The 24,256-nt window shown below is 38.5% G+C and overlaps 2 protein-coding genes across 4 annotated transcripts in view; one reads left to right on the plus strand and one right to left on the minus strand.

Annotated features, from left to right (window-relative positions):
* LOC106152518 (beta,beta-carotene 15,15'-dioxygenase) overlaps positions 1-14,179 on the plus strand; it is a 56,888-nt gene extending 42,709 nt beyond the window's left edge. For 2 of the 3 annotated variants that reach the window (XM_086995814.1, XM_086995815.1), the window contains exons 2-11: positions 7,918-8,176; positions 8,433-8,580; positions 9,575-9,716; positions 10,034-10,245; positions 10,682-10,793; positions 11,375-11,520; positions 11,813-11,915; positions 12,257-12,357; positions 12,948-13,059; positions 13,614-14,179. In XM_086995814.1, coding sequence (XP_086851940.1) covers positions 8,100-8,176; positions 8,433-8,580; positions 9,575-9,716; positions 10,034-10,245; positions 10,682-10,793; positions 11,375-11,520; positions 11,813-11,915; positions 12,257-12,357; positions 12,948-13,059; positions 13,614-13,783 — 1,323 coding nt within the window. In that variant the 5' untranslated portion in view covers positions 7,918-8,099 and the 3' untranslated portion in view covers positions 13,784-14,179. Of the gene's footprint in view, positions 1-6,797; positions 6,931-7,917; positions 8,177-8,432; positions 8,581-9,574; positions 9,717-10,033; positions 10,246-10,681; positions 10,794-11,374; positions 11,521-11,812; positions 11,916-12,256; positions 12,358-12,947; positions 13,060-13,613 lie in introns of those variants that run through there. The other variant, XM_086995813.1, reaches the window with a different exon arrangement.
* An 8,653-nt stretch (positions 14,180-22,832) lies between these two features.
* Positions 22,833-23,911, minus strand: LOC106151556 (uncharacterized). Its single transcript, XM_086996444.1, has 2 exons — positions 23,227-23,911; positions 22,833-22,970 (listed from the first exon to the last, which is right to left on the minus strand). Exons 1-2 carry the CDS (start codon positions 23,730-23,732, stop codon positions 22,952-22,954), a joined length of 525 nt encoding a protein of 174 aa, XP_086852570.1. The 5' UTR covers positions 23,733-23,911; the 3' UTR covers positions 22,833-22,951.
* Between the last annotated feature and the right edge of the window lie 345 nt (positions 23,912-24,256).

Here is a 24,256-nt window from a genome sequence, read left to right on the forward strand (position 1 = left end):
CTGCCCTGCATGTGATATCCAGAGGCCCAGAAGTGATCTATAAATAGTAACACTGGGAGACTTCGTTAACGTTATCAATTATTACCTGGTACACTTGGCCAAAAACAGTTTGGCAACTATAGATAGGCATCTTAAACAGGCCCTTGGGCGGACGATTATGTATAATGTGTTTCAATTTGTTATTCTCTGGACAAACAGCGTTAGAACCACGAGACGCTGTGGCCTATGGGCCAGTCAACTGAAGCCTCCCCCCATGGTTTCCTCGGTTTCCTGTAGTAGTTTCGTCACGTGATTATAAGCTGCGTCATAAACGCACGTAATCATCAGGTCTTAGACACTCAATAAAATAAGAGTAGAGAAGGCTGAACTGCATGGAGTTGGACACTTTCCGTTGCCCTGGGATGCATTAAACAAAAGGGTCTAATGTTCATGAATATGTTTGCATTTCCAAAGGACCCAGGTTTGGACAGTTAAATTGAAAAAAAAAAAAAACAATTACTCGAGCCTGCGTTCTGATCACTGAACGATCAGCGTACCTGTAACAGTGGTATACCCTGAGCTTTTGTTACGCCTGGGTATAAAAAATGCGTTAAAGACTGCGTTCCCATACTTAGATCAATCCATATGGATCGACCTAACTCCCTGGGGGCTCACGCTAAAATGTTATCAGCTGAAGAGGCTTGAATTAACTTGTCAGTTTTCCCCGTAAATTTAGCAACAGGTGTCGATGTTATAATTCAGGGCTCGACATACTTGTACCTGCTGGCATTGCATGCTAGCTAACACAAGTGATTTTCCTCTGGGTCAGTTGAGTAGCCCCTCCGTGTAATATTCGAAAAAAAAATATTCATACAACCCCACCATTAAATTAATTAAGGGATAAGAACTCTTTGTATGAAATCTATATTTCACAATAAAAACATTGTGAATAACTCATAGAAATATTATACATTCTGTTTTACCACAAAATCGTTACAGCTATTATTCTGATATCTGAGCTTGTAGTTAGGGATTATAACAAAAAATCAAACTTTTTTTAGAAAAAAAGGGACTAACTTTGAATGTAAAATAGATTCATTAAGCATTGGTAAGTAAAAACAATAAAACAATAAAAAATCTCACAAATTCAATCTTAAACTGTTAAATAATTAAGAAACTATTGACTTTGCTTTAACAATGAACTGTAGCTCTGTTGCGCGAAAAGGATTGTGGTCTACATAAGGGTCCAGCTTGCCCAGAGTCAAGGGAACCAACTAGCCGCGGGTGCACATTTTTTATTTAAAAAATTGCAGCCATTATTGGTGCTAAACTGAACAACCATGAAACATTTCTGTGAAACTTGAAACAATGAGCTTCAGTTTGGTGCCCTAAACATATACCATATTAAATCAAAAGCCCATGAAAAAAAAAAAAAATATATATATATATATATATATATATTTAATAAAAGTACTATAAGATGCATCATTCTTTCATTTGGACTCACTGCTTAAGTAAAATCGGTATTATTGGGTACAGTCGATACAGTCGATTTACAAAATGATGTGATCAATTTTTTTTATTCCAGTTTATTTTTTCATAAATTGATGGGGGAGGGGGACTTTCCCCGGTCTCCCGTAATTAAGTATCGATCATTCAACATCAAGCTAAGCCTAAGGTTGACCGGTTCTATTTCCCAATGCTCAAACTTTTTTACCCCGAAATATATCTATTTTTGTCTTTCTTACTATTATAGTAAAATTCCTAATGATGTAATAAAGATAAAAGCCCACCTTAAAGAAGCAATTTCGATGTTCTTTTTTTATAGCCATCTTGTTGTGGTGGTCACGTGACACTGGTTTAGAAATTAGGAACCGAGCCAAGAAGTGCTCTCTCTTGGTCACTGACCTGAGACAGGGCGCAGAAAAGGAGTCCAGAAACCTTTTTTTTTTTATTATAAAAGCATATTTGGGTCGATACATCTAAACTGATACTAGCAGGGGCAGACCCAAGATTATTTGAAGGGTGGGGGGGGGGGGGGGGTTCGCGGATGCGAAGCCGTGTCTCACCCGTGGGGTTCGTAGCCCGCAAACAGGCACCAATTTTTTTTTGATATTTTAGAGGGCGAACGGTGCCATTTGGCAATATTTAGAACTATGATCCAGCTAGAGAAATTTCTTATTTCTTTATTTCAGCAGGGGTTTAAGGACCCCCCGACGCCCCTCTAAATCCGCCACTGTACATGTATATTAACATAAGTAGTAAGTAAAATTATATCACGGATGAGGGGTCCACATTTTTATATTAATTAAGAAAAAATTAATCCACTTGGAGAGAAATTTCACTTGCCCCCTCTGCTGGCTGCCTTTAAGACTGACGTGGTGGAAAACTATATATATAGACTTGTGCACTGTTAATGGATTGGCCATTGCTTTAGTGGTCAGTAGAGCAAACTACACGTAGGCTACATTTCTGAGGATTTTACGTAGACTACATATTGTTCGTAAATCTTGAAAAATTAAAAAGTGAGAGAAATCGAACCTGGTCTCTTTTTAAATCCGCCACTGATATTTAATATCGTTTTTTAATAGGCCAGCGAACTTTAGATAAATGACCTTCAAATCATTGTTTAAAAATTCAGACATAATCTTAGTCAAAAGGGAACCTACAAAAATGGACTTTGTGATAACATAAGCGTAACGCCACTCTTAAACGTTTTCTTTATTATTTTATTGAGACAAAAAGGATGAATTCAGTCCAAAATATATCAGTATAATCGCGTCATTAAAATTTCAGAAAGGTGTTTTTGTTTAAATTTCAGAAACGTTTTTTTTTTGCCACAACGTTCAAGATGGCAATCAAAAACAGACTCGGTGTTAATTTTTTTTTACCAATCAAATCGCGCTTGATTTAGAGAATCAACTAATCAAAGGCGAACTGTTTCTGATTCCTCGACGGGGGTAACTGACCATTGTCCAAGATGAGCTTGTCGTACAGGAAATAAGAAACTTCTCTCCATTAACGGTGACCCACTACGAAGCCCCTAAACCATTATTATTGTTACTCCACCGGCTAAAGCCGCGCCCGCACTTGTTGCCATGCACTGTGTGCATTTTCTTCTTCATCTGCCAGTCAATCGACATATCGGAACTCACGATGTTCTGCAGCCATTAGATTTCGTATATGTCGCTGCCCTGCTAGAGCTGCGCTTTGAGATTCGATCCCCAATAAGGGTTGGTCAGTGTCTTGCACTAGCAGGATGGGCCCGCTGATGTCACTGGCGGTTGGGTGAAAGGGGGCGGAGTGGGCTTTATGGTGGGTATAATAGTAAAATTAATAGTATATTTTACCAATACATCAAAGTTTTGGAGCACATTTTTTTAAATACCCTTTATGTATCTCAAATGCAGAGTTTAAATCTGTGCTAACCAAGTCAGTGTTCTTGTACTGTACAATACGACGTACTCTTGTCACGCGTATTACAGACGTCATATGTTGGTTCAGGAATAATTTCTGCATTCGTGCATACCGCGTTTTATCTTGTAATTTGGACTTTGTATAGCTGACAGCATATTGAGCTAGCAACAGTATACCAATGGTTTCGGTTTCTCTCTCTCTCGCGAGTCCACGCAGTCCATCATGCTGATTGTCCAAGTAGGACAAGACGCACCTCAATATAACAGACATGTAAGATTGCACTCAGTATGCACATGTAATAATTGCACACGAACATGTAGCCAAACGTTGACATTTTTTGCCGCACCTGCCTTAATTTGTAACATTAATGTAAAACTTTTGCTTTCTTCGCTATTCCCTATACCAGGTGCTCTGCATGCGTATTTCATGCACGTATTTCGGATAATTTGCAAATTGGCATTTTTTGCGCTTGAAACAAAACAGAGATCTGTTAAATTTGACTTACCTTATTTAGTTCTTCCTCTCAGCTCAAAAATTAAGCAAATGCCGTAGCATTGTGTTAAGCATCGATCATAGTGTAAGCCAAAGGTAAATATACACGAAGTCAGTTTTCTATTTACTGTCAGACACCGACTGATAAGATGTTGATAGTAATATGTATAAAGTACCGGTAATAAAAACATCACTAAACTTGTGTCAGCGACGGTTTACCCAACCCCTCCTCTCCCGTTTTTGGTACGATTTGGAACTATTCAGCTAGTCAAAATTCTAATTTCAAGAAGGACCAATTAATGTGATATTTTCAGAAATCAAAAAGGGGCCAGGACCCCCCTGACACTCCCTAAGTCTGCCACTGATTTGCCAATGATATATGTTATATTCAGGGTTATTCTCTTCTGTTCTGTCTACCCTTTTATTGGTTTTTAGGAATTTTGATTAAATTGTGTTGCGTTTTTGTCGATTAAATTTCACCTCCAGTTGTACCCAGTACTTTGAAATGAACATTTTTCATCCATACATGGTATTTCAGACAAATGAATAATTTACTACATTTATAGATTTATTCATTTAATTATTTATTCCTATTCCTGAATGTACAAATACAGTGCTTACACAGTCTAGTTTTCACATTCCTAATAATAATAATAATAATAATAATAATAATAAACCAGTCTCTCTCTCTTTAGGTGCAAAACTGCAGAACAGCAATATTCACCCAAACATAACAGTTTAAGCAGACCCGTTGCCGGGGGGGGGGGGGGGGGGGGGGGTCGGGGGGGGGGGGTCGGGGGTTCGAAAGAACTGCCCCTTTTGCTGGGAAAAGGTCCACTCTGGGTAAAATTTGATCTAGGTACATTAAGTTTTTTATGGAAAAAGGTCCACTTTTTCAGAAATAGAACCACCCTTTTGGAAATGCTGGCTACGGGCCTGCAAAGCCTACAGTACCCGTTCAACTAATTAACTTTTGCACCTCGTGATACTTTCTTTCCTTCAAACAACCCGAGCGACAACTGAGATATACAGTTGTACCAACTAGCTATTTATATGATTCGTTCTTAGATTGCACTTTTCGCTCCATTTTCTTTTAGTTGCGTGTGTGTGTATATTTGTGTGTCAATAATAGCTTAGGGAAATGCTCCACACAAAACATCTATTGACCGATATTCATTATCGCATTCATGCCACTTACGGGTAATGAAGTAACTATTGAATGTACAAATATAGTGTTTACAAAACCTAGTACATGTATTTTATTCAGAGGCATTAAACGCCGGCAGTTTATTACAGAAATGTCGGCTCAGTAACTAACGTACCGGGTACTTTCGGCTCTACCATACCTAAGACTATACGTTAGACCTGTGCAGTAGAACTTGGAGTAGCGGAATGATGAAATCCACAGTGTTATAGAGTTTGACGACATTAAATGGATTTATTAGGATAGGAATTCACGCTATTTTCTGATTATTTGATCTGCACAGAGGGACTATAAATGGCGTCCCAGGTCTTTTACCCGAGCCGATAGAGTGTAGTCATGAAGGATTTAAAAAAGAAATTGTTTACAAATGGACTCATCAACAGGCGTGTACAGCTGCTTTAAACGTCATCTAGATTTACTGTTGCTTCAAATATTTAACCAGAGAGACAAAACTGCATGATGAAGGTATTCACGTTGAGGAGACATTTCAAAACAAACATGGATCCCCACGTAGCTACCGGTACATGTACTGGCAGGCCCGTAGCCAGGGAGGGGTTGGGGGGGGAAGGTTCGAAAGAACCGCCCCTTTTGGTGGGAAGAGGTCCCCTCCGAGTGAACTTTGATCTAGGTACATGAAGTTTTTTTGGGAAAAGGTCCACTTATTCAGAAAAAGAACTCCCCTTTTGAAATTACTGGCTACGGGCCTGTACTGGTGTTAAAAAGTTTAAAAGCGTAACAGTTTAACCCTGGTATTATAGTATATATATAGCGGGTTAAGTATATACTGAATATCGGTGCTATGTACTTGTAGGGAACTACGACTGCGATAGGGTGGTAGAAAGCAGGGAGATCCAGTGTGAGAGGTTAGTTGAAAATGTTTGCCTTTTGTACGAGAGATAATTGAAAAGATTTCGAACTTAACCCCAGTAATCAGTAAGTGAGGAGAATATGATGGTTTTCTGTCTGGTCTCAAGATCTTCATGCCCAAATGTTCACATCCCTTTTCGTGGCATTTTTACCTTACATTTATTGCGTGACTATCCATTACATATGCCCTTTATTATGTCATTCTATATCTAACTTATTCTTATACCTCAATTAAAAACTTAATTCTTATCATGAGCCTACAACATCATAATCAACTTCATCCAACATGATCGAGTGACACATTTAAACAACAAGGTACTGTATAATAAATAAATAAATAGATAAATAAATAAATAAATAAATAAATAAATAAATAAATTAATTAATTAATAAGTAAACGCCTCTGAGATCGACGCCGGCGTTTGATCCTTTTCAGGAGGGCGTGATTCATATAGGTCGATAGTCTGGCGTGAATGGTGGCAAAAACCGGGTGACGTGCCCTTTCGTATACCACGGGGTTTTCGTCAAAAGTTGCATGGTAGGTCTCTTTGGAGGTGTGGTGGCTGATGCATTCGCGGTTAATATGGCGGGACTCCCCTATCATGAGGGAATTTGGTGCCTTTTTTTTTTTCTTTTGCATGTCTATCTAAAGCCTAGCTATATTTGCACGGGCGCCGTGCGATTAAATTGTACGTACGATTTTTTTTTTTTTTTTTTTTTTGAAAGAGTAAGGAGCTACGGGCTACGTGACCATGGCACTTTCAGAATGTGGCTTGATTATTTTTGTTGTGAGATCGCAAGCGTACTAGTCGGAATTATCTTAGTGGGTCAAGGCTAATCAGAGCAACAATATAATTTAAATGGAGTTTTAAAGCCAAGTTGTTGTTAATGTAAATTGCGATTCAAGATGCATCCTACGTTTAAATCGTTGGAGAAGGAGCAGCTGAAGGCCATGGAGGGACGTATAACAGGTACATGGAGAGAGAGAGAGAGAGATCGAGACTTTATTAAAAGTGGGGTAAACATGCTAAGCACTTTAGGTTAACGCTTAGTGCCCAGCGAGGAGACGGCAGGTATCATTTCTATAATGGTATGGAGGGATGGAGAAATGGATGGCGAGAGGGAGATTAAGCACTGTCGTGCATGGTTTTCATAAAGAGAGCTATCCGTTTTATATCAGTCAATTTTCATAAGCATCAAACACTGTGTCATAGATGTTGACCTTATCCCAAATACCAGTGCTTATGCTGTAGTTATCAAAATGTACACGAGGCTAGACGTGTAATGTATAATCGGGTCAGTGTCCTCATGATAATGATGATGATGGGAGACCTAGGGACCCCTTTTTTCTTTTTTTTATTCGATCAGGTAGAGCACTGGACGAGTAGATCCAAGTTACAGTATTAAAATAGAACAGCTAATACCCGTCACATCAATCATTGAACCATGATAAGTTATTAGTATACTTGATTTATAGCCCTGAGTCAAACAATTTGTGAATTAAACAATAAAAAATAAAAACCAATCTCCCTGTCCTGTCTTCATATGCAACAATCATTTTATATTGATATTTTTTATACATTAATAATATAATAATAATTAAAGAATAAAGGAAGAAAACAGGAGTGTGTAGGAAAGGAACTCATACCCCCTTCTTATAATTAATTAGTACCAACGACGTCATCCACTGTGCCACCAGCTATACAATTGTCTTTTGTGTTATTGGGAATATATGATACCGTCACACATGCCGAAACTTTACGGAAATTGCCGAAGAAATGCCTTCAAAGATAGAAAAATCCCTTTTAAGAGTTATAATCAAATTCAAACTATGGCCACTATCACCAAACTGTACGCCTAAGGCTTTGCTAACCCCTGTCCGTTGTCAACAGATCGCATACAGCTTGATCAGTTTGTCAAATATAAGTGTTTTTCCTTTGCTGTACATTTACTTCCAGGCACAATCCCATCATGGCTGCAAGGCAGTTTTTACCGAAACGGCCCAGGAAAATACGAAGTCGGTGACACAAAATATAACCACCTGTTCGATGGGCTGGCTCTCCTGCACAAGTACTCCATTCGTGACGGGAATGTCACCTACCAGAATAAGTTTCTGAAGAGCGATACCTACAAAAGGAACATGGAGGCCAATAGAATTGTCGTGGCGGGGTTAGGCACGGTTGCCCATCCAGACCCGTGCAAGACGTTGTTTCAGAGGTAAACCTGTGAGGAGTGAAAAATGTTTCGGTTCACGCTCGTTTTAGCCCTTTTCATAAATTGTTGTGATATAATTCGTTGTTAAATTGTTCGGTAAGTGCCCCAAGTTATATTTTTGTTGATAAACACCCATGTAAGCTATTTACTTGTAACTTTTCCCTAGTCAGGCTTAAGACCCCTCAAACAAAATTACCCTATGAGTCTATGACTATATTTCCTTTTGTATATTGTATCTTCTTTTCATCTTTTTTTAAAGGTTTTTGTCATATTTCACATTCAACGATGACGTGGTAAACGACAATTGCAACGTTAACATTTACCCGGTGGGGGACCAGCTGTTTGCCTGTACGGAAACTCATTGGTTGAGGAGAATCGACCCGGAGACGCTGGAGACTCCTGGGAGGGTAACCAACAAATTCTTAATTAAATAATAATACAGAGAAAACATGTAAAGTGCATATTTATCTTTCACGTGACCCTCCAATAAATATACTCAGGCGCTCAGTAGAATTAGGAAAAGGGAACCAAATACTGCATTGAACTATTTTTATTTCCTGCGACAACTGTCCAAAGATGCAATTTCAGTGTGAGGTCTTTGAAAAGGCTCTGACACTGGACAGCTGACCATGAGAGTCATACTGATCACGTGCATCTGACTGCAAGGCATTTAAAGCCACATGATCGCCTACGAAGACGCACGTGATTCGAGTGAGGTGACACTGTAAATCTGAACGAATCTGTACTTCAACGCCAACCTAGCCCTTTTCATCATTCTAACGCCAGAAGAGATCGTGTTTCACTTCACATTGCTAGAAAATGACTGACCAAATTTGCAAAATCCACACTTTCAGAACTACAGGACCAAGAGTATATACCGCTTTAATAAAATGAAATTCAATCAGTTTTGAAATGCATATGATGTACTTGCACAGGTAGCTACATGTTCCAGGGCCGTAGCCTGAGCAAAATGCCAGGGGGGGCAGTAAGCGGATACGAGGGGGTGAAGCCCCTGAGGGGGGGGGGAGGGGTTGCCCCCCCTCCCACGGTGTGGAAAAAATTTAAAAACTGTATGTATAATACTGCATTCTGGTGCATTTTAATTGTTATTTATTGCTCAATCAGAAGTCAGAAATTGTGGGTTCATTTTGCATTTGCGATTATTTCTTTTGCACCTCAAATCCCAGGGGGGGCAGCTGGCCCCCCTGCCCCCCCCCCGGAGGCTACGGCCCTGTGTTCCCTACAAATTGATACACAACAAACATTGCTGTTTACAAACTATGTAGATAATTTAAAATGTGAGCTATCGGAAAGTTATGCACCAGATTGGATGTTATCTGGGGGTAATTCACCTATTACACATTCATTGATAGATATCTGATCATAGAATGCATATTGCAGGTCAATATTTCCCAAATCGTGGCCACCAACAACGCCACTGCCCACCCCCACTACGACAGAGACGGCAGTGTTTACAATATCGGAACCTGCTTCAGGGGAAGACCAAAGTTAACGGTGGTACGATGGAAACCAGACCCTCAAGGTTTGAACACTCTAAAAATGTTGCTCTAAATATGGATAATAAGCGAGAGCTTTTATGTCATACTTTGGTCCACAAGCCCGACCAGATTTCACCATAGCACAGATTTCAGAATAATTATGTTATGTTTACCGCCGTTCTGTGGTATTATGAAAATCTTATATTTCTCCGTGCTGTTTACAATGTTTTATTGCAGATCCTTGAATCTCATATTTTGAATTTCTCTAATGCACTCATGTATTGTAGAATATCACATGAAGAGGTGTTATCGCTTTTAGCACCATTTGAAATTTACTGCATAATCTCATGTTTACATGCAGGGAAGACCCATCAGATCCAGAATGCTGAGTTGGTGGCAATCATAGAAAACCCGTACTACGTGTCCTATACTTATTGCCACAGCTTCGGTCTCACGGAGAAGTACATAGTGGTCATAGAGCAACCGTTGTTCATCAACATTCTCTCCATACTGACCTCTAAGATACGGGGAGTTCCCTTCTCTGATTGTTTTTATTGGGACAAGAATTGCAAGGTAAAAAGAAAATATTACATACTATAATATGTACATGTGCCATGCTGTCCAATATGCCATCGGTCTGAGTGATGGGTGTGATTCTTCTCTCCGGCTGCGTAAAATGCCAAACAAATGCCAATTCGCTGCCATCAGTGACTTCATTTTATGTATGTGTTTTCCAAGCGGCAAAAAGTCCATGTATAAGTATAGAAGTACATGTACATTATTCGTTTTTTTTTACTTAACGTTTGAATGAAGACCATTTTGGCAGTTGTTTGGATTCCTTTCCCACCATGATCTTTTGATGGTGGGACTGTGAAATTTTTGCTCAGACCATGAACCTACTTGGTTTTCTTTAAAAGGAAAATGCATTAATATAATAGATATAAGTATTGCGGGAAGCACTTACCAGTTTAGGACCTGCATTATTAAACATTACAACCACTTTTTTCAGACTGTGTTCCACATCATCGACAAGAAGACAGGAGAGACAATTAACCCTGGTTACAACTATGTTGGGGACCCACTCCTAGTCTTCCATCACATCAACGCTTATGAGGACAACGGTGCGTGAGTGTTCTTCCTCGCGTATGCGTGGATTAAATGTTACCCATGAAGCGAGCATGGATTCCGTATGACGCAGATAAACTACTTTTAGTAGTTTCTTTTATGACTCAAATAAAGTTGACATCCAAGGCATAAACCAAGCTTTTAGCTCGGTGAACCAAAATAAGCTTTAAAAACGGTAGCAATTTCAAATATCTGGTCGTTATTTTACCCATATTGTCCGCCCTACAGTTTGTAAAAGCCAGCCGAACGACGTGGTAGTGTGTGGGACAATACTGCTGCGTGTGCAGTAGCATGAATATTCAAATAAGGCGAGGGAAACAACCTGGAGCTATAAATCAGAAAATATCTGTTCAAATGCCGTGTTTCAGGAAGTGCAGTGGCATTTCTCTAAATTTCGGTTGGGTTACGTTCGAGGGTTTTTCAACATATGTAACTTTAAGGGGAGCTTTATTTGGTTAATTGTTAAACATAAACACGGGTGAATTTCGATCGTGAATACACAAATAGGAAAAGTGGGCCTTGATATTGGGTTGAAGCTAGTAGATCATTGCTCAGCTGACTGAATTATTATTTTCAGGTCACGTGGTTCTTGACATATGCTCGGGGGAAGATGGTTCAGTTTTTCGAACCATAACACGAGATAATATCGACAAACAGAGATTTGGCGGGACTTCGGCAGTTCGACCAAGGCGCTTTGTGCTTCCTCTGAATATATGTCAAGATGTAGGTTTTTTTACCGGTTGTTTTGCCAATTATTTATGAATAAATTTTAGAGAAAAAAGAAAGCGAAATGGGCAGCAAAGAGTGACAGAATTACAGAGTTATCTTCGCTTTATACGAGAAAAATGACTTTGTCCTTTTCACAATATTTTTGGTAAAAACCAACTACAGATAAATTTGTATGACGTTCCTTGCATATGTGTTAATTTAAACTAAAAGGGATATTGAAATTGATACTGATGCCATAGTGATTGAAAGACAGCAGTGTTATTATAACAATTCCCTTTTTTAACAGGTGGTTGGCGGTAACCTAGTTACGCTTTCTGGTACAACATCCACAGCCACCTTGTTGTCTAGCAACGAGATATATTGCAAGGAAGAATTTCTTGGAGACTTGTGTAAGTAAAATGCAATCATGTCTTGTGTAAGACATGACAGACTAAAATTCTATCCAGACAGGAGTTTGAGAAAATTTAAATTATGTCCCACTGACACAGCGCTGCGACGTTTCCAGTACTAAAATAACCAGATTTTATTAACTTGACCTCGCAATATTTGTTCTTTCTCTGCTTTTGCCGCCCGTTGAAACCATCTTAAACAACTGGGCTAGCGACCGCTTTGAGAATAATTTTAAAGCTACTATTGCCGTTGATAGCAGTGAGTCGCCCTGTTGTTGTAATGTGGTGTCCAAGTGAACTGTATTTTATCCAATCTACATTTATCATGAATTATGTTTCAGGCTCAGAATTCCCCACAGTGAACTATGACCAAAGGAATGGTGTAAAATACCGGTACATGTACAGTGTAACTTTCAGCGACACTGGGGAGTTTGGTCATGGGGTAGGTCACTATTGAAGCGGTTAAAACCCTAAGGCATTATGACACAGGCTTATACCTGTCACAGTATGACATGGAGCACACCTAACGCACTGTGAAACAAAACCACACAAAACACATTGTGACACGAATAACATAGCAAACTTTGTGGCACACCGTCAAGCCTTAGAGATCATTCCCATGACATTATCATACCATCAGTATCGGTCTATTTCCAAGGGGATTCTCGCTAAATTCCATTCAGTTTAAGCGTGCTCGACAGTTAATTACCCCTAGCAGCTTTAGTCGGTATGACAGAATTTAAGCAGCTTAAACTGAATGCAATTTATAGCGAGAATCTCCTCGGAGTTAGGTCGATCATACTGGTACAATAGGTTTTATGGGGACCCAGTCTTACAAAAGACACTACTGACTCTCAATTACAGCGCTTCCTTAACATCTGAACGTACTTCAAAATGTGCTATGTATTACACCATTCATTTTTGTAATTTCATTATATATTATCCTCTATATAATTCCATTTAAAATTGTTTTAAAACTTGTACATAGCCCAACACATCACCACATTGTATTTTTCTTGATTCACTTTTCAGTTGGTAAAGACAGATGTTCAAACAAAGACCACCCAGGAGTGGACAGAGGAAGGTTGCTGCTTTACAGAACCCTGGTTTGTGCCTTCACCAAATAGTGACGGAGAAGATGATGGTAAGACAGGGCGAACTCAGCGGGCAGCTGTCACACCAAATATTGCTGTAGTGTAAACTTCAAACTGCCACACGTTATCACAATCACACATTATCACAATTGTTCCAGTACTTAAAACCTATCATACATATTACAGTTTCAAAACCCGCCTGGACGGGATATTGATTCACGGGTCTTTAATTGTGCCATTGAAATATTATGAAACATTTAACTCATGGGTTGATTTGCGAGTTTCTGTGCCATTGAGATATTATTTAACATTTAACCAAAGGGCATCTGTATTATAATTATCGTGCAACACACATTTCCAGCGACATTAGGCATGGTAACAGCATGCGAATATATTAAGTAAAGAATGGGAAATCAACAAACGTCAGTAACGTACAGGTGGTATGAGTATAACAATAATGATGTGGGTTTCTAAAGAGACATTTAATATTCTGAGTAATTTTTGGGTATTAGAATAAATCATAGCAGAATAAAATATTTTAAAAAGTCGCTGTTACTATAGTTGGTGTAGCTCGACTTCAATGCATTCTTGCTTGCTTTTGTAGGTGTTATATTATCGGCCGTCCATAATGCCCAGATGAAAACATACCTGCTTGTCTTGGACGCCAAGACCTTCACTGAGCTGGGACGAGCAGAGTTTGATGTGGCGCCACCTACGGGTTTTCATGGACGTTTTCTTAACAGCGACTTGATTCATGGTTTGGAAAAAGAGTAATATAAACAATAATGGCAATTCAAGCAATTTTGTTAAAGTAATGTGGATTTGATGAAAGGCTTCGGAAAGGACAAATTAAAAAAAAAAAAGAACTGAGCTGATTTAAGGATTCAAAGAGAACTTTTTGGGGAAAAGAGATAGGAGAACAGATTTCAAAAAAGGACACAGTTGGAACCTTCCTGGAAAGCTTATCTACGAAACCATTTTTTTATATAAAATAAGTACATTTTGCAAAGTGCTTTATAGATATTTATTATCATTTAACATAACTATAAAATATTAAATGTCAAACTTTTAAAAGCAGATTAGCCCCAGGCCAATATGAATGCTGGTACATGTGCATGTGCATGTATATGTATCCAGTTTACTTGAAGCATGTATGTATACAATCAAACAAAATATTATGCTATAAACTATATTATGTTTTAGATTGTTCATGAGCTCACACATAAAAAAGAGAATACATTCCAATGTGAGCTGAAAGTGCAAAGTATTCTTACAAAGCCCAGAATACCCTTAAGATATATACAATGAGAGTAAAAAATTTGGTCGAGTCAAGATGGCCTTAATACGTGATAATAAAACGATAACACAATGTTAGCATTAGGGAAATAAACAGTTCACAGCATATAGCAAACGGCACACGTCACGCGTGGGTCTGCGTCTCCAATGATATTCTTCCAAACTAAATTCTATCGCATGATACCCATTGTATATAAACAGGTTGCCATAGGACAAAAACAAAACTTGTTCCGCTGTTTGGATTTCACTGGCACCGCAGATGAATGCCTGATTCTCTAAAGGGACGCAGGACCAGCGGCCCTTCTCCACAGTCAGGTCATGTGGTGACAACCTATACCTAGGTGTAATGATTCTTTCCAACTCCTTGAAGTCCATATCAGTATAAATGTTTGAGACGGTTAGATCTTGATTCATCTCTCTGTACAATACAGCCTTTTAATTGTGAGACACATCCTTTTCCTAAGATCATTAAGCTAATTCCCTATAATTATTGCGTTGCAAAATGTCTCTTGGGTTTTTTAATGCCGTTCAATTGGCAATCATTAAATACAATTATATAACTTATAAATGCACTATGTTTAGTGACCTGTAGAGCCATAAGGATTGCTTATTAAGTCATTTATAAACCTATAAATCATTTATAAAAATATATAAACACATGCCACGTTAAAAATAAATACTACTATAAACGTAAACTGCTCTATTATACCTCTTGTAGAATTGTAGGCCTCTTATATGCCAGATGCTGCACTATTTCAAATATTACTCTTGAATTTTGCACAATCGCATGTATACATTAAATTTATAAAAGTAGAAATTTAGATAATTTAAAACGTAGCAATACGTCTACAGACTTTATAGTAATGAAATTGATATTCTGAACATTTAACATGATACATATAAGATCACATATAACAATAAATAAATGCTATGTAAAATGTATAAATATAAATATACTTAACTCAGTAAGCTTTAATTACACAATATACTAAATCATTTTTCTTTTACATTGTAAATTACGATCGAAACTTTTAAGTTTTGTTTAAAAGCTTTGCCTTAGGGAAAAACAGTATTGCTCCCATCTTCTTGATTAAAATACAATCAGTTGTTGCACAAGTAGCAGTATATTGCAATGTATTTAGTGGAATGTTTTGCCTCTATTGTATTCCTCTTACTGCAGACAAATTATACACCATATCATGTTATAAATAACTGTCACAATTATAAATATTTACCAAAAGCATAGAAGTTATAGTGACGGAATATATTGCAAGTGGATCATAGCGTATACTACATCAACATCAACTTTGATAAGCAAAGAGCCATATGCATAGTGTTCAAATACCCATATATGTACCTTCTGTATTACCCTCTTACATCAATGTCTAGTATGAGGCAGGAGGTATGCCCCTTCCCTTACTCCAGAGCACATAACAATGCTTGAATAAGATGATTTACATTTTTTCTCTCACAATACTTTCAAAATACAACAAACAAATAAATAAGAGGGCATATATGCACCCTTTCATCAAAGTACTTTAGCATCGAAGAGCTCACTTGTTTTGAACGCAATTCTCCGGACATTGAACATATTATACGTTCCTATAGTTGTTTGCCCATTAATAACATCAAGTGGTGCGAGTTCAACAAGTATATCGTATATTCTTATACGACATACTTGTTGTAAGACCAGACCTTCAAGTATAAAATATTTTTCAAATCTTAATGTGACTTAAAGATCAAGAGGTCATAGTTCTCAAGATATATGGTATCTTCTGATTTTTCACGGGTCATCACTTGTCACCGGTAAGGCGATAGCTACTGTGAAATACCCTGTAACTCTTTTGAATCTGGCGACTAAAAGAATCTCTTTCTTGCACACTCACATCTCCAAATGTCTATAATATGCCCCACGATGGCATTTTTAACTATTTCCAAAATAGCGAGTGTAATTTCTGTATAAAAATTTTGTGAAAAATAATTATAATTGTTAACGGATCCAAAAGTTATTACTTTAGGACATTTGGAGTTCATAACACTCCCAACATTTTACATTCGCAAAAATGGAACAGTTAATTTCTATACGGTTTTCCGGTCAGACCTTATGGACTACAAGGTACCATAGTTTCACATCTCCGTACATTCCACGGACAGCCGAGGCCTGGAGATTCCATACTCCGTCACCACAGTCAGGTACGGTGATACTTGACGAAGTGCTGCCAGAAAGTCTTGAAATGTGATGCGACTAAGACCCTCCGGCAGAGTGTCGAAGTAGGCCAAGACGTACTGCAGAAGCACAATCATTTTATGCATAGGATCGGTGATGAAGATTATCTCATAACGCTGTGCCTCGGTCAAAATATAACGTTTACGAAGATGGTTAGCAAATGTCTGGATCTTGTTCAAGTCAAAGAGACTTGTTATTAATGTTGCGAACATTAGAAGGATTTGCTGCTGTTCTCCTGAGATGTTGTCCCTGATGTTTGGCATAGCCATTGTCAGCTTTTGGGTCGACTTAGGCTGGCTATTCACTGCAAATAATAATAATAATAATAATAGAAATAAAATAATATTAATAATCATGATTGATCCTGCCAAAATAAAATGTAAAAAAAATTCAAACCAGTCGACTATTAAACTTAAATAAGATATATAATATTTTTAAATACGGTCCATGTTTAAGTAAAATGTTACTTTCCTGTTTCTTCTTCTTCTCCTTCTTTTCAATTACGTATATATTGAAGAAAATATTTTTGCCTTAATTCATCTAAAATTTTCGGTGTCGTTAGTGTCACGGTATGCGAAAGGTAGCATAGCTTCTAACCAGTATGGGTGCATTTGATTTGTACGAAATGGATTTAATAAAGGATTATAGGTCTATTTTTTGAAGAATTGGCCCAAGGTATTAGTTTTAAGAAAAAAGCTCTTTAACATTGATTCGCCAAACATTTTCCATACCATCAGTGTGTCAAGACAGTTCACTAATACAGCGCATAACACATATAGGGCCTATTGTATATATTCTAGGCCTACATATGAATATTATCGGGGATGTGAATGGGAGTGGGAATTCCCCTACTGCGGTAACATGATGTCACGTGACCACCTGGAAAGTTGCTATTTTTAGTACTGGTCTACAATCTTCCAAAAGTCCAGAGTGATGACTGCAAATCAGTGAGAAAATTCTCACAGATCAGGAATGTGCACAAAATAAGCCCCAACAGTCATGCCTAACCATTACAGTACAATTGTCTCCAGTATGTATGTACCTGTATGCATGTATGTCACGTAGGATATGTAGGCCCCCTACCCGGTACGTCTGTGTAATGATGCACTCCCGGAAAATGGTAAAATTTAGGTTGTTGTCAAGGACTAGGAATACAGAAAAGGTACCGATAAGTTGGTGAAGTAACAGAGACCAGAATGGAAGCCTCACAAGGAAGTTGTAGAGTCGCATTTTGAGTAGGGTCGCATTTTGCAACTGAATGCGTTTTGCAACCTTGACACGCTGAAAGCAATTTAGGGAGAAACCCCTTGGAGATGGATCGATCCTGTTAGATCTGTCTAGGTATGGGGACCCAGTCTTATTTAATCTTGGCGTTTTTTAGGTGCTTGGCTTTGTTGTGTGCCAGTACTCACTGGCGCTCTTCTAGCTTTCTTGTGATAGTTACGGTCAAGGTCACGAGAACGTACAGTAGTGTCAATATTTGACTGCTATATTAAAATGTTCAAATCATGTCATATTGGCAAGGAATATGAAGTTAACGGAATCAAAAGTAATTACTTTGGGACATTTGGCGTTCAAACACTTATGATATTTTAGCACATTTATTTACAAGCACAAAATGTAATAGCTTGCTCATTTCTTAACGTATTTTCCGGTCACACCATATGTCTAATCTTTTTGGAATACCCGGCATGTTCCTACGCGCAGCCAGTTGCCATATGACTATATGTAATATTTATTTATTTTCTATAAGTTTGTTTTGTGTGTGCGTATGTGTGTGTGTAAACAATATCATACAATAGTTAAATGTAACCGAGGCACGACAAAAAATGTATTGTCCTTTTAGAAAAATCTTTATTCGTGCTATCTACACAGCCGATCACTGGTGTATCTCACTTTGAATTACGCGCCAACCGCTTTTATAGTCCAGGGTCACATGACCCACGTGACATAAAAAGGGCGCTAACACCAGTATGCATATTCATATCACATATTTATATACAAGAGCTATTTATAATAAGGCACTTATATCAATGTACGCTACAATATACTATTACATATATATATATATTTATACCTGTGAATACATGAAATACATGTACCCTATTACATGTGCCCCCCAAAAATTAAATGGCGTCCCGCCATTGATTATACTGTAAAATAACTGTGGATGAGAAAATTACAAAAAAAAAAAAAAATAATATTACAATTATAGTAAATTGACACATTACCCCCATCGTATGTGAGCACTCCAAGTTCACACAGTACAAACACACAAGCAAACGCAACCTTTCTCACAAGGTAACGCAATACTATTACTTGGGTTTATGGAGGAAAATGATTTAAATTACTCCCATCTTATGTGAGTACGCCGAGTTCACACAGTACAAACACACAAGTAAACGCAACCTTTCTCACAATAATATTACTTGGGTTTAGGGAGGAAAATAATTAAAAACAGTGCAATTGCTGTAGCATTTTTATTATCATCAATTAACATAAATCATAAAATACAAGTTATAATTTGAATTTCAACTTTCCTTCAATAATCCCACCATCTGTTTGAACATATTTTCACTAGATTGAATGAATGTACGGTAAATGTCAAGTAACCTAGACGCAGATGTGGACCGTCTTTCTGGTACAATCTGTGAAAACACATAATTCCCCTCTTCCATCCACTGCGGACGCCGTCTAGTGCGTGTGGACCGCCTAGGCTGGACTGGTGTATCATTTTCCTGCACATCTTCACTTTCGCTTTCCACTTGCGATTCTTGCTCACTGTCGTCCTCTCGATCCTCCTCCTCTACGCTAACCCTTTCATTACTACCGTCTTCATCAGGGATCATTTGTTCAGACCCATATCGTACAACATAATGTACACCAGAAGAATCATCAGAGTCCTCTGTTATCTCTGAAAATTCATTCTCGTGTCTGGGTCTACAGGTACTTACCTTAGTGATTTTCTCTTCCCGCAAATCCATGGGCAAAATCAAAGGTAAAAGCAAATTTCTATGAACATTTTTTATGTTCCCTTTTCCATTTTCTTGTCTGATCATATACACTGGTATATTAGAGTCATTCTGACCAACAATCACATATACCTCTTTTCTCCATTTGTTAGCCAATTTGTGTTTCCGTTTTAAGCCTACATTTTTTAACAAAACTCGATCCCCTACCTCAGGTACTACCCCTCTACACCGATTGTCATACCTTTGCTTGTTTTTAGACCTTTTCCCTTTTGCTCTCTCATTAGCAATGCTGTATGCTGTTTCCAATCTCTCTTTCAACATACTTATATACCTTTCATAGTCCTTGTGCTCATCCTTCGTGTACAGACCAAAAATTACGTCTACTGCAAGCCGGGGGGCCCTCCCGAACATTAAGTAGAACGGACTAAAGCCTGTGGACTCGTGCACCGTGCAGTTGTAAGAGTGAACTAATGAAGGTACATACCTTTTCCAGTCAAGTTTTTGGTCATCATGGAGTGTACGCATCATACCTATTAAAGTTCTGTTAAAACGTTCCGTAACTCCGTTTCCCATGGGGTGATAGGGGGTCGTTCTGGATTTTTCTATTCCCAGTAATTTACACAACTCTTTGATTACCTTTGATTCGAAGTTGCGCCCCTGATCGCTGTGCAATCTTAAAGGAAATCCATAGGGAATCATGAAATTGTCAAATAAGACTCTAGCAGTTGTTACGGCTGACTGATTTTTTGTAGGTATAGCCCATGCATATTTTGTGAAAACATCTGTGAGCACAAGTATGTTACTTACCCTACCTTTGGACTCTTCCGAACTAAGGAAATCCATACACACAATTTCCATGGGTTGAGATGCAACTAAATGCCCCATTGTTGCGCTCTCGGGTAAGTGTGGACTTTTTCCCAATTTACATGGTCTACACATTTTTAATTTCTCGCTAACAAAGTGATTCATTCCTGGCCAGAAGAACCGTTGTTTTACAATTGACAGTGTACGATCCCTACCTTGATGTCCCATTTCATCATGAGTTAAAGTAAAAACTTTCTCTCTCCATGCACTAGGCACCACTAACCTCTTTCTGTCCGCATGATCGACATGATACAATACACCATCCACCACTTTCAGCTTCTTCCATGATCTCTTAAAAGGTTTCATATTGTCGGTTCGTGGTAGGTTTCTGAAATTATCTGAATTTAATTTAACTTCTCTCACCTTTTGAATCACTGGATCCTGACTTTGCTCTTCCTGCCAATCAACTTTCAAATCTTCCCACTCTGCTACTTGGGGGAAACACTTAGGATGAAAAGGAAGATTTTCAGAATAACCAACATCCAAACCTACACTGTGATCATTACTACACATGTCTTTCACAATCTGTGAAGAACAATGACACTTTCTAGTAGGTAATCGTGACAGGGCATCCGCGTCAATATTGGACTTACCTGACAGATAGCTTAACTCAAAATCATACGCGGCTAAACTTGCCAACCACCGATGACCTGCAGCGTCTAACTTAGCTGTAGTAAGAATGTATGTTAGTGGATTATTGTCTGTAATAACCACAAATTTATGCCCATACAAATAATCGTGAAATTTTTGAGTTACCGCCCACTTCAGCGCAAGAAATTCCAATTTGTTTGAGCAATAATTTTGCTCATTGCGATTTAATGCCCGACTAGCGTAAGCTACCACACGTGTGTTACCATCTTGCTTTTGGCATAACACTGCCCCTAACCCACTAGAACTCGCATCAATGTGCAATTCAAAAGGGAGTGTATAATCAGGATAGCATAAAATGGGAGGATTAGTAAGTTTTTCTACAAGCGTTTCGAATGCTTTCTGGTGCTCCTCCTTCCATACCCAATGGGCGGCTCCCTTCTTTCGTTGTTCTTCTTTGGTCAGCTCGTAGAGAGGTTTTGCTATTTTCGCGAAGTCTTTCACAAATCTGCGGTAAAACCCAGCAAAACCTAAAAACCTTTGTGTCTCTTTAATGTTAGTAGGAGTTTTCCAGTGTCTCAAACAATTTATGTTTTCTGAATCACATTCAATGCCTGCACTTGAAACAACGTGCCCTAAATACTTTATTTACTGTTGTAAAAATTGACACTTTGAAGGTTTAAGCTTCAACCCTGCTTTTTTTAATCGACACAATACTTCTCTGACTCGAGCAACGTGTTCGCTAATGGATTCTCCTGAAAAAAAATGATAATATCATCAAGATAAATCATACAGGTTTTTAAATTCAAATCACCAATCACACTTTCCATCAAATGCTGAAACGTTGCAGGACTATTGGTCAATCCCATCGCCATCCTGTTACACTCATAAAATCCAAGCGGTCCTACTGTGAATGCCGTCTTTGCTTTGTCTTCTTCTTTCAACTCGACTTGCCAATAGCCACTACACAAATCTAACGATGAAAACCAAACCGCCCCTTTCAGAGCATCTAGCGTCTCTTCAATCCGCGGTAATGGGTGAGCGTTTCGTACCGTGCGGTTGTTTAATTTTCTATAATCGATACAGAACCTTAAAGAACCGTCTTTCTTCCTGACCAGAACTACGTTCGATGCCCATGGACTAGCAGATTCTCGTATCACACCAGCAGTCTTCATCTCATCCAAGTACTCTCTCACTTCTTCATACAGTGCAGGAGGAATACGTCTCGACCGGTCTTTAAACGGAACGCTATCTGTTAATTCAATTCCATGTTTAACAACCGACGTTTTCCCTATATCCAATTTGTGTTGAGCAAACACCGATTTCTGCTCCAAAAGCAAATCTTTGATCAGGGAAATTCCTTCCCCGGATGCCGGTAAATTAATACACCTTATAAAACTTTCATCATCGAGTTCACTTGACGGATTCATCATGGTAACCTGAGAAATCCGGGCTACTGTGGTCCCAGGCTGCAATACCACCGATTTTGACTGATGATTAGAAATCTCAATTTCAAAATTCCCATTACTTAAATCAATCACCCCTGGAGTCACGCGCAACCCGTCTTCGTGATGCACACCACACTCTGCCACTCCACAATCTTGAACCATTGCAATTGTTCGTGGAATTGGGATAACTATCTGTGACACACAACAAACAAATTTCGATTGGTTTGGACCAACTTCGATTTTCTCTTTATTTCTCAATAATCCATACACCCCTTGGGATTTTTCCAAATGTCTTTTTCTCAATTTCACAGTTTGTAACGCTAAACTGACTGATTTACAAATTTTATCATTTGGTATTCTACCCTGATATTTATTTTCCAGTTGTTTGTACAACCTATCGAGAACATTTGTTCCTATCGACATGGGAATTTGTTGGTTATATTCGGTATCAGGGGCCACCAGCACAGGGAATACACCTACCACGTGTGCTGTCCCATCCACTGGAATAGCTATCTCCAATTCTACATAACACGAGTAGGGCAGGTTTTCATCTTGGGGTCCCTTCACTAAAAGAAGTTGATCAACAGAATACCTAGGTAAATCAGGAAACTGCTGCTGAATAAAAGAATCACTTACACAAGTAACCATTGATCCAGAATCAACCAAAGCATATGTACAAATATTATTTACAATTGAAACGGACTCATTTGAGCTTCCCACTAAATTTTGTAATAACTTTTGAAATGAATCATCTGTTTGAATTGTATTCTTGGGATCCTCTTTCTTACTGGTCTCCAGTGATCACTCCCTGGACAACTTTACCTGTTTAAAGTCTTCTGAAGGAGTTTCTTCTGAACTAACTCTGCATTCGCTGTTTTCTCACATCCATTTGCTACATGGCCATCCTCCCCACATTTAAAACAAAAAATACTCTTTTTACCACGCCGCTCCTTTCTCTCTACCTTAGTCTTTACCTCAGGCCGCGACGCTGTGGAAGGTGCACACACTTGACCTTTAGCCTCTAACTTGGCCACTCTGGCTTGTAACTCCTCCATCATCTTGACATTAGCTGCCTCAGATTCCTTTGAAACCGTCATGGAGTGGACTCTGGCTTCTTTCTTCTTTTCCAAACGTAACCTCTTCTCCGTTCGTCTGGCTTCTTCTCTTCTCACTAATAAAAGTAACTCGGCAAAACTAGGAGGATCTGTTAATTTTTCTAAATCAAGTTTATTTATTAACTCCTCATCAAAACTCCCACGAATAAATTGTCGTAAAAGATGCTCTGGGACTTCTCTAACTTCAATTCCACCCCTTTCTACAACCTGCATCACCTGTAAGTACAACCTCTGTAAATATTGTGATGGTGTTTCTTTTTCCTTTTGGTAATTAATAAAAAACTGCACTAAGAGTTCTTTACCATCGATTACTATCCCGTATACATTCTTTAAAATATCAACAACCTGTGTTGCAGTGGTAGCTTCTCTGACAGTGTCCAAAGCCAGCCTTAAAAGACTTTGCTTAAGTATTCTACAATTTTTAGTATCTGACCCTTCGTCCAATATAGATTCTAATTGCATTATCCACGTTTCAAAATCAACTTCTCCATGTGGAGTTGGACTTCTTCCCGAAAATAGCCGTAATTTACGCGAATACCCACCCACATGTGGAGCAGCGCGAGGTGGTTGAGAAACACTGTCGCGCTCATGGGAAGCATTAGATCTACTGCTTTCGGACTCGGGACTGAGTAACTGCAACACCGCAGCTTTGTCTTCTGGGCTTAGAGCCTGTAATTGCTCTCTTAAATGGGTATCCATGTTGAGATATCCCCAATCAATGCAATCACACCACTCGC

This window comes from Lingula anatina, chromosome 9 (genome assembly GCF_051362555.1).
Source record: "Lingula anatina isolate TDL-2025a chromosome 9, LinAna3.0, whole genome shotgun sequence".
NCBI lineage: Eukaryota > Metazoa > Brachiopoda > Lingulata > Lingulida > Lingulidae > Lingula > Lingula anatina.

Excerpts from the sequence above, each read along its gene's own strand:
- LOC106151556 (XM_086996444.1), bottom strand. The coding sequence starts at position 23,732 with ATGCAGGTTGTAGAAAGGGGTGGAATTGAAGTTAGAGAAGTCCCAGAG.